Below are 12,109 nucleotides of genomic sequence, written 5' to 3'. Positions count from 1 at the left end.
AAGAAATTTGAATGGAATGATGAACAAGAGAAAGCGTTTCAGTTATTGAAGAAAAAGCTAACTACGGCACCTATATTGTCATTGCCTGAAGGGAATGATGATTTTGTGATTTATTGTGATGCATCAAAGCAAGGTCTCGGTTGTGTATTAATGCAACGAACGAAGGTGATTGCTTATGCGTCTAGACAATTGAAGATTCACGAACAAAATTATACGACGCATGATTTGGAATTAGGCGCGGTTGTTTTTGCATTAAAGACTTGGAGGCACTACTTATATGGGGTCAAAAGTATTATATATACCGACCACAAAAGTCTTCAACACATATTTAATCAGAAACAACTGAATATGAGGCAGCGTAGGTGGATTGAATTATTGAATGATTACGACTTTGAGATTCGTTACCACCCGGGGAAGGCAAATGTGGTAGCCGATGCCTTGAGCAGGAAGGACAGAGAACCCATTCGAGTAAAATCTATGAATATAATGATTCATAATAACATTACTACTCAAATAAAGGAGGCGCAACAAGGAGTTTTAAAAGAGGGAAATTTAAAGGATGAAATACCCAAAGGATCGGAGAAGCATCTTAATATTCGGGAAGACGGAACCCGGTATAGGGCTGAAAGGATTTGGGTACCAAAATTTGGAGATATGAGAGAAATGGTACTTAGAGAAGCTCATAAAACCAGATACTCAATACATCCTGGAACGGGGAAGATGTACAAGGATCTCAAGAAACATTTTTGGTGGCCGGGTATGAAAGCCGATGTTGCTAAATATGTAGGAGAATGTTTGACGTGTTCTAAGGTCAAAGCTGAGCATCAGAAACCATCAGGTCTACTTCAACAACCCGAAATCCCGGAATGGAAATGGGAAAACATTACCATGGATTTCATCACTAAATTGCCAAGGACTGCAAGTGGTTTTGATACTATTTGGGTAATAGTTGATCGTCTCACCAAATCAGCACACTTCCTGCCAATAAGAGAAGATGATAAGATGGAGAAGTTAGCACGACTGTATTTGAAGGAAGTCGTCTCCAGACATGGAATACCAATCTCTATTATCTCTGATAGGGATGGCAGATTTATTTCAAGATTCTGGCAGACATTGCAGCAAGCATTAGGAACTCGTCTAGACATGAGTACTGCCTATCATCCACAAACTGATGGGCAGAGCGAAAGGACGATACAAACGCTTGAAGACATGCTACGAGCATGTGTTATTGATTTCGGAAACAGTTGGGATCGACATCTACCATTAGCAGAATTTTCCTACAACAACAGCTACCATTCAAGCATTGAGATGGCGCCGTTTGAAGCACTTTATGGTAGAAAGTGCAGGTCTCCGATTTGTTGGAGTGAAGTGGGGGATAGACAGATTACGGGTCCGGAGATTATACAAGAAACTACCGAGAAGATCATCCAAATTCAACAACGATTGAAAACCGCCCAAAGTCGACAAAAGAGCTACGCTGACATTAAAAGAAAAGATATAGAATTTGAAATTGGAGAGATGGTCATGCTTAAAGTTGCACCTTGGAAAGGCGTTGTTCGATTTGGTAAACGAGGGAAATTAAATCCAAGGTTTATTGGACCATTCAAGATTATTGATCGTGTCGGACCAGTAGCTTACCGACTTGAGTTACCTCAACAACTCGCGGCTGTACATAACACATTCCACGTCTCGAATTTGAAGAAATGTTTTGCTAAAGAAGATCTCACTATTCCATTAGATGAAATCCAAATCAACGAAAAACTTCAATTCATCGAAGAACCCGTCGAAATAATGGATCGTGAGGTTAAAAGACTTAAGCAAAACAAGATACCAATTGTTAAGGTTCGATGGAATGCTCGTAGAGGACCCGAGTTCACCTGGGAGCGTGAAGATCAGATGAAGAAGAAATACCCGCATCTATTTCCAGAAGATTCGTCAACACCTTCAACAGCTTAAAATTTCGGGACGAAATTTATTTAACGGGTAGGTACTGTAGTGACCCGAACTTTTCCATGTTTATATATATTAATTGAGATTGATATTTACATGATTAAATGTTTCCAACATCTTAAGCAATCAAACTTGTTAAGACTTGATTAATTGAAATAGGTTTCATATAGACAATTGACCACCCAAGTTGATCGGTGATTCACGAACGTTAAAACTTGTAAAAACTATATGATGACATATATATGGATATATATATATATAGTTAACATGATACTATGATAAGAAAACATATCATAAAGTATATTAACAATGAACTACATATGTAAAAACAAGACTACTAACTTAATGATTTTTAAACGAGACATATATGTAACGATTATCGTTGTAAAGACATTTAATGTATATATATCATATTAAGAGATATTCATACATGATAATATCATGATAATATAATAATTTAAAATCTCATTTGATATTATAAACATTGGGTTAACAACATTTAACAAGATCGTTAACCTAAAGGTTTCAAAACAACACTTACATGTAACGACTAACGATGACTTAACGACTCAGTTAAAATGTATATACATGTAGTGTTTTAATATGTATTTATACACTTTTGAAAGACTTCAATACACTTATCAAAATACTTCTACTTAACAAAAATGCATACAATTACATCCTCGTTCAGTTTCATCAACAATTCTACTCGTATGCACCCGTATTCGTACTCGTACAATACACAACTTTTAGATGTATGTACTATTGGTATATACACTCCAATGATCAGCTCTTAGCAGCCCATGTGAGTCACCTAACACATGTGGGAACCATCATTTGGCAACTAGCATGAAATATCTCATAAAATTACAAAAATATGAGTAATCATTCATGACTTATTTACATGAAAACAAAATTACATATCCTTTATATCTAATCCATACACCAACGACCAAAAACACCTACAAACACTTTCATTCTTCAATTTTCTTCATCTAATTGATCTCTCTCAAGTTCTATCTTCAAGTTCTAAGTGTTCTTCATAAATTCCAAAAGTTCTAGTTTCATAAAATCAAGAATACTTTCAAGTTTGCTAGCTCACTTTCAATCTTGTAAGGTGATCATCCAACCTCAAGAAATCTTTGTTTCTTACAGTAGGTTATCATTCTAATACAAGGTAATAATCATATTCAAACTTTGGTTCAATTTCTATAACTATAACAATCTTATTTCAAGTGATGATCTTACTTGAACTTGTTTTCGTGTCATGATTCTGCTTCAAGAACTTCGAGCCATCCAAGGATCCATTGAAGCTAGATCCATTTTTCTCTGTTCCAGTAGGTTTATCCAAGGAACTTAAGGTAGTAATGATGTTCATAACATCATTCGATTCATACATATAAAACTATCTTATTCGAAGGTTTAAACTTGTAATCACTAGAACATAGTTTAGTTAATTCTAAACTTGTTCGCAAACAAAAGTTAATCCCTCTAACTTGACTTTTAAAATCAACTAAACACATGTTCTATATCTATATGATATGCTAACTTAATGATTTAAAACCTGGAAACACGAAAAACACCGTAAAACCGGATTTACGCCGTCGTAGTAACACCGCGGGCTGTTTTGGGTTAGTTAATTAAAAATTATGATAAACTTTGATTTAAAAGTTTTTATTCTGAGAAAATGATTTTTATTATGAACATGAAACTATATCCAAAAATTATGGTTAAACTCAAAGTGGAAGTATGTTTTCTAAAATGGTCATCTAGACGTCGTTCTTTCGACTGAAATGACTACCTTTACAAAAACGACTTGTAACTTATTTTTCCGACTATAAACCTATAATTTTTCTGTTTAGATTCATAAAATAGAGTTCAATATGAAACCATAGCAATTTGATTCACTCAAAACGGATTTAAAATGAAGAAGTTATGGGTAAAACAAGATTGGATAATTTTTCTCATTTTAGCTACGTGAAAATTGGTAACAAATCTATTCCAACCATAACTTAATCAACTTGTATTGTATATTATGTAATCTTGAGATACCATAGACACGTATACAATGTTTCGACCTATCATGTCGACACATCTATATATATTTCGGAACAACCATAGACACTCTATATGTGAATGTTGGAGTTAGCTATACAGGGTTGAGGTTGATTCCAAAATATATATAGTTTGAGTTGTGATCAATACTGAGATACGTATACACTGGGTCGTGGATTGATTCAAGATAATATTTATCGATTTATTTCTGTACATCTAACTGTGGACAACTAGTTATAGGTTACTAACGAGGACAGCTGACTTAATAAACTTAAAACATCAAAATATATTAAAAGTGTTGTAAATATATTTTGAACATACTTTAATATATATGTATATATTGTTATAGGTTCGTGAATCAACAGTGGCCAAGTCTTACTTCCCGACGAAGTAAAAATCTGTGAAAGTGAGTTATAGTCCCACTTTTAAAATCTAATATTTTTGGGATGAGAATACATGCAGGTTTTATAAATGATTTACAAAATAGACACAAGTACGTGAAACTACATTCTATGGTTGAATTATCGAAATCGAATATGCCCCTTTTTATTAAGTCTGGTAATCTAAGAATTAGGGAACAGACACCCTAATTGACGCGAATCCTAAAGATAGATCTATTGGGCCTAACAAACCCCATCCAAAGTACCTGATGCTTTAGTACTTCGAAATTTATATCATATCCGAAGGGTGTCCCGGAATGATGGGGATATTCTTATATATGCATCTTGTTATTGTCGGTTACCAGGTGTTCACCATATGAATGATTTTTATCTCTATGTATGGGATGTGTATTGAAATATGAAATCTTGTGGTCTATTGTTACGATTTGATATATATAGGTTAAACCTATAACTCACCAACATTTTTGTTGACGTTTAAAGCATGTTTATTCTCAGGTGAATATTAAGAGCTTCCGCTGTTGCATACTAAAATAAGGACAAGATTTGGAGTCCATGTTTGTATGATATTGTGTAAAAACTGCATTCAAGAAACTGATTTCGATGTAACATATTTGTATTGTAAACCATTATGTAATGGTCGTGTGTAAACAGGATATTTTAGATTATCATTATTTGATAATCTACGTAAAGCTTATTAAACCTTTATTTATGAAATAAAGGTTATGGTTTGTTTTAAAAATGAATGCAGTCTTTGAAAAACGTCTCATATAGAGGTCAAAACCTCGCAACGAAATCAATTAATATGGAACGTTTTTAATCAATAAGAACGGGACATTTCAATCCTGACTATGGGATGCTTTAGTACTTCGAGGTTATATTAAACACACCTGATCTGGTGTACTTCAGAGGGTAAAACATGAACGTTAAGGCTTGTTAACGGGTGCCTACAACTTATAGAATACTTTTATACACTTGCAAGTGTACTTATATTTATAAATAGAAATCTTGTGGTCTATTACTATTACGAAAATGATTGATTATGATAAACTAATGAACTCACTAACCTTTTGGTTGACACTTTAAAGCATGTTTATTCTCAGGTATTAAAGAAATCTTCCGCTGTGCATTAGCTCATTTTAAGGATATTACTTGGAGTCATTCATGACATACTTTGAAAGACGTTGCATTCGAGTCGTTGAGTTCATCAAGATTAATATTAAGTCAATTATAGTTGGATGTAATATGAAATGGTATGCATGCCGTCAATTTTAGATGTAAAGAAAGTTTGTCTTTTAAAAATGAATGCAATGTTTGTAAAACGTATCATATAGAGGTCAAATACCTCGCGATGTAATCAACTATTGTGAATCGTTTATAATGTATATGAACGGGTCCTTTCACAACTTAGCAATGTTAACTTGAAGTTGAGAAAAAAGAGGATCGATGCATCCGCTTTGGGTTCCTTTAAGCTTAAAGATAACATTGAAGACCTGAATTACGGGGAACCAATTCAACTCTTGTTTATGGGTGTTAAAGAAGTCAAGAAGGGTGTGGAAATGGATGCGACTAAGAAAGAAGGTTCGTTGACCAAAGGGATAGGAATAATGTCAAAGGATCGGAGATTTTCGTGGCATTCGATGAAATGATGACGATTATGGTCGAGGAGAGCGAACCGGTTATTGCTTCTCTGCCGGTTAAAAATAAAAATCAACTACAGAAACTAAAGAGGAACAAGAAATTGGTTCATGGCGCAGAGATAGCACAATTCTGCGTCTTTATTAAGGTTATTTGAGCTCGGAGTTCCCGGTTTCGTGGTTTGTAGCGTCTTTTCGGTTTAGGGAATCGTCTTTTTGTTTGCAATTTGTCTCGGTTTTTGTTTTGGTTTAGTCAAGATGAAGCTCCTTATATGTAGATTGTTTGTTAGCCACTTTTGAGATTTGAGCCTCGTCGGGTTTCTCTATTTGTATCTTTTGTTGAAGACGTTCTCTATTTGAAAACGTTATTCGTATTTATACAAGTGTTTGTTTGTTTGTTTTTTTTTTTTTTTAAAGAAAAACTAAATGGTGTATTAAATGATAAAAATGAGGCTACTAGTGGATCTATTTATATTTTTTTTATTAGGTAATAGAATATTATAAGTAATAAAATTTTAGATACTTAAATTTTCACTCTTATTATTTTATTATTTAATTAACCTTGTGTTGTAGCTCATATGGTAGTGGCATGCCTCTCTTAGCGAGAAGTCAGAAGTTAGACTCCCGTGAGGTGTAGCATTGCACACAAATTTGCCCCTTAACCCTTGATATGTATGAACAAGTGATTGAAAATGTTTACAAAGTGTTTTCATGGTTAGATTGAGCAAAACAAGTGAAAATCGAGTTTTGGGGTGCTAGAACTCCTAACAGCAGTTGTTGTTGTTCTTCACTCAAACGCCAATGTCTCTGACATACACGCGTCTGTCTCCCCACCAGACGCGTATGTCTATGAAACTCACGCGTGTGTCCCCAAGAGACACTTGTGTAATAGAAGTTAGGAAGAACGACAAACTTATAAACTATATAGTCTTTATAAACTGTGCTCACAACAGATTAGTGACTTTAGGTTTAGTGGAATTATTGTTATGTATCCCTGACTTTGTCACGGTAACACTAGTTCTGCTTCTTGATCAATTAGACTGTATCATTCATTGATGACAACGACAATGATGAGTACGTTGAAAGGTATAAAGATCTAAGTGTAGTTATCCCTTTATTTTTTGATTTCCATTATGATTCGTTTAGTTTAGGTTAAGAAAAAGATAAAAGTTTATGTTTGTGTTAAATGTGAATTCAATAGTTTACGCATCAATGTTAATAATGTGCATTTCTTACAAGATAATGTTTAACAGAATTTAACTGAAGGTCCCAAGTTCGGTTCATTGCGTAAAGAGTAACATTTGATTGTCGTGCCTTTCCAGTCATAGAATTATACTCATATAAATTGTGATTAAATGTTTAACTAGAGTCTTCAACCTTTTATTTTTGTTCAGATCACACCGATTCACAATTCAGAATTCAACCAAATTCACAACTCAGAATCTAACCAAAACTATAGCGAAAACTATAGGCCTACAGATAAGATGGTTACATCTAAATTTAGTCAACCAATGAGATGGTTATACTGCAGAGTGTAAATTTAGTTTCATGTTCATTATCTTGACATTTGCTAAAAGTAAAGACATGAGAAAATTAATGATTTAGAACAATACTTTCAATCACCCAGCACAAGTTAATGAGCAAAAGTAAATAAAGGTGCACCTTCCATATTAGAACATTGATCCTAAAGAACAAGAAAGTGCATACATCAATAACCTTCCATATCAAATGCGCTATAATATCCCATTCTTCAAATTGGTCCAGGAACCATATGATCTCCCTTCAATTAACTGAAAAATAAATAAAGAAAATGAGTGAATGTTAAACAACAAATTAGAATTACAGATTCAATAATTTCAATTCAAAGGCATACCAAGATGAAACACCTTAACTCACAATGACCAGAGTTTCAGTATTAAGAACAAAATGAATAAGGAGGAACAATGAATCAGCAGAATGCAACTGTAAGAGCACTATGTACAGCCTAAGACTCTTCCATAAGTAAACCATGCAAGCATCAAATAAGGTTCAAAATATAAAAATTATTTTGAAAATAACCTACTTTCTAATGTGTTTTGTTTCCATTGACTATTATGACCTACCCAAACAGGATAATTCATTAGTTAAACCGTTGAGATTCCACTTCCACTAGTGGAACAATAATATGGCAGTCCTAACATCCATCTGATGCTCAAAGGCGTATCAATATAGATAAACATTTAAAACGATGTGCGCAAAGGCTAATAGTTTTTCCCACTTAAAAAGCTCCAGCCCTACATAAAAGTAACTTGATCTAAGGAAAAGCCGAGTCTTATAAGGCTTGTAAAATGATAATAAGAACTGAGTGTTTTTTTTAACTTCCATCATATTGCATATCACATAAGGCTTGTAAATACAGTCACAACTCACAAGGTGTATACTTAAACAGTAAGTCATTAAAATCAAGATTAGAATAGCATACAAATTGGTAAGATATCTCCTTAGTCAAGCTTAATTGGTCACAACTGTGACAATGACGATTAATGCACAATTAAATACATATTAGTATATTACATATATTTGACTAAAGCAGGGGGATTTGTGATGCCATATCTACTACTTAATCACAATTATGTGCCTGTAAGTGCTCATTTGAGTTGTTATGTGATGATGATCATAGAGTCCATTTTAATTTCATGACAAAGAAGAATAATTCAAGCAACAAGTGATATCACAGTTATATAATTACTTCTCCACATTATATCAATAATAAACAGTTTATAAGAAATAAGCTCCCCATGGATGAAATAACAGATCATTTTTTCTTGTAAATACAGACCAACACATTTTAGATAACTAAAACTATCCATTTGACTGTAAACATGATATTTGTGCGTAATGTTCAACAAAAAACTAAATTTCGATCATCATTAGTATAGAACTTAAACTATTTAGCATAACAGCATAAAATTTTAAGTACCTTGGAACATGTTCATCAACACAGTAGCAGCAGCAGTGGCGTCATTATCATCGTTTTTGCCATCATCGTCATCTTCATCATAATCATCATCATCATTATCATTGTCGTCATCATCATCATCATCGTCATCGTCATCGTCGTCGTCGTCGTCGTCATCATCATCGTCATCGTCATCATCATCATCATCATCATCGTCATCGTCATCGTCATCGTCATCGTCATCGTCATCTAGAATAGTATTCGGCTGATCAATTAAGAGTAAAGTTTCCGTGAGGGAGTGGACGGTGGTTACCATCATTGCATTACCATTTCCAAAAACATCAAGATCAGTGAACTGTCCTGAAGAGGGATTGTAAACTGTAAATCTTTCTCCTTCGGATGGTGCTGACCTTAACACTATAGGATCACCATTCTTTCTAAATCCTAATACTCTATCAGATGAATCCTTTGGTGTCTTAAATGTAAATAGTTTTTCACAACAGTTTGGAACATCATGTTTCAATATCCAGACATCACAAACTTGTTGTTCGCCCTCTCCATGATCATCAATCAAAGCAAGAGAATCCATTCGCGTAGAGATATACAACACTCCGGACAAAAGTGCTAAACTATCTGGCAGGTATACTTCTCCAAGTTTTTCACTTCTCAGATCAAATGTAATAATCACATTTCTATAACGCCCATTCCTTGTTCTTCTACTATCATCACTAGCTAGAAAATAAATGATCCCATTTATAACTACCTGATCCGAAGTCAAAGAAATTGATTTACGAGGCTTATCGATAGGTATAGTTCTCCAAACCCCTGAGCTTACGGTATAAACCTCGACGTCCCAATTGACAGAACTAGAAGAGGTACGATCCATAATTTTGACAAGCTTAATGTCACAACTGTCAGGACAAACTCCGAATCCAACAACTGAATGTAACCCATTATGAATCGGAACTACAATGCATCTTTGAATTAAAGGATTCCATATAAAACATTTCTCATTTACATTATCACTTTCAAATAAACACAATAATCCGTGAGAGGAACCGAGTACGAACGCTAGCATAGCATTAATTCGGTTAACAGTGTCAGGAACAGTAATAGGTATCTTAATTTGGGGGAAATTATCATTATCAATAATCGGAACGTAATTTTGTTGAAATTCGTCATACATATTTGTTTCGTACCTTGCAAGTAGATAATGCAGCTGATTGTAGCGGACGCTATGTTTAGTGATGAACAACTGGCTTTTGATAATCGAATTGAATAGTTTTGAAAGCAAGGTGCATCGAATTAACGTTTTAATCGGAAGATGTTTGATGATTTCAACTTGAATCTCGATCGGTATGTAATCGGGTATTGTTAATTCCGAGTTTGAGTTTGTGGACATTTTGGATTTTAGGGTTTTGAATATTAGGGCTTTAATTTGTACAACGAGGGAGTGATTGATCGAGATGTGTATGATTGGAATGAAAGTTAAACATCCGTATATATGCCACTCATGATATATATGATATAATAATTAATAATAATAATAATAATAATAATAATAATAATAATAATAATAATAATAATAATAATAATAATAATATAATATACGAGTAACTGTTACTACCTCCGTCTCATTCCAATAGTCCACAGACAAAAAACACGCAGTTTTAGAAAATCCCACTAACTTCATTTCTTCACTAATGAAATATCTTCTCTCTCCAAATTCACCAATGAAATATCATCTTTCCTTTCTATTTATGGAAGTGGACTATCAGAATGGGACAACCCAAAATGAAATACTAGCCTATTGGAATGAGACGGAGATACTATTATTTATTTGATTATTTGATATGATAGTTAAAAATCGTTTTGGAACTGAAAGGTGTATTGATATGAAAAAATGAAATGGGCAACTGGAGAAGATCTATTTGTATTTTTTTATTTTCAAACAAATATTACATGTAATAAAAATTCTAAGTAATTAATAATTTTTTTTTGAAAAGTCAAATATATTGTATTAGATTGTTTCCAACCTGTGACATCATAGGCAGATTCTTTTTGGTCTAAAAGTGACATGATAATGTAAGATTTTGACCTTCTATAATCCAAAATGGCAAGTTTGTACGTCAAAGTGTCTAGTCCACCATCCTTTTTCTTTTGCATTTTATTATATTAAGTTAAAACATAATTTAATAAAACTAATTATCCGGGTTTTATAAACCACCACCCAAATAAGTACCATACCAACGTTTGGAGAATTAGACCTTTGATTTGGGTTTGGTATATATTTAGAAGATGATGAAGGATGAAGAAGGATTGAAGAGAATTTGAGGTTGAAGATGAAGTATATATGTATAATATAGTGTATATATATATATATATATATATATATATATATATATATATATATATATATATAGGAAATAAAGTTAAAGAAATTGAATTTTCGGAATAAAAAAAGAAAAAAGAAAAGGAATTCAAACGGATATAAATCCATTGAAATCACCCACAAATATGCGTCCCTGATGATCCCCTCACCATACGTCAGATTTTAAAGTGACGCCTTCACGCGTCAGTTCCAGACGTTGCGTTATCGGCGTCAGATTACGCCAACTTAGTTGACGGGGGAGAATCTGACGCCGCGTTGGAAACAGTCAAACTCACACAATTTACAAAAGATAGATCAGGTACAAGAAGATCCATATTATACGAAAATTACACAATTTGCTTACAGATTCCAACTAGCCACGATATGGTACTAAGTAGCTTGGACCTGAAAGACGATACAAATTCAGTATTATAAACAGAAGTAGCTTGGATTATAAACAACAAAATACGATTTAGCCGACTCCACTTCTACTGAATGAGCAAAGAAGAGCTGCCACACATGCAAATACAAATGCTTCTTTCTACTTCTATTAGAGATCTAGTCGAATGTTTTAATTTAGATCTCGTTCACGATTGAAGTCGCACACTAAACTTTACCTTGGAAAACCTTTTGATTTCGAGTCTTCCAAAGTATATATCTTACGACCCAAGTGACCACCTGCCATATTTTAGAATCTTCAGCTGTCCATGTGGGATTGTTGTATCTTTTGAATAATGATGCCATGCTTGGGTTAGACGGC

The 12,109-nt window shown here is 33.7% G+C and overlaps 1 protein-coding gene across 1 annotated transcript; it reads right to left on the bottom strand.

Annotated features, from left to right (window-relative positions):
• Positions 1-7,560: 7,560 nt before the first annotated feature.
• LOC139868410 (F-box protein At5g62510-like) lies at positions 7,561-10,443 on the bottom strand. The gene is made up of 2 exons (XM_071856745.1): positions 9,000-10,443; positions 7,561-7,830 (listed from the first exon to the last, which is right to left on the bottom strand). Exons 1-2 carry the CDS (start codon positions 10,378-10,380, stop codon positions 7,823-7,825), a joined length of 1,389 nt encoding a protein of 462 aa, XP_071712846.1. The 5' UTR covers positions 10,381-10,443; the 3' UTR covers positions 7,561-7,822.
• Between the last annotated feature and the right edge of the window lie 1,666 nt (positions 10,444-12,109).

This window comes from Rutidosis leptorrhynchoides, chromosome 1 (genome assembly GCF_046630445.1).
Source record: "Rutidosis leptorrhynchoides isolate AG116_Rl617_1_P2 chromosome 1, CSIRO_AGI_Rlap_v1, whole genome shotgun sequence".
Taxonomy (NCBI): domain Eukaryota; kingdom Viridiplantae; phylum Streptophyta; class Magnoliopsida; order Asterales; family Asteraceae; genus Rutidosis; species Rutidosis leptorrhynchoides.
This window is presented reverse-complemented; position numbering and strand designations above follow the sequence as displayed.

Bases quoted from the DNA above. Each gene is read 5' to 3' on its own strand.
- LOC139868410 (XM_071856745.1), bottom strand. From the start codon at position 10,380: ATGTCCACAAACTCAAACTCGGAATTAACAATACCCGATTACATACCG.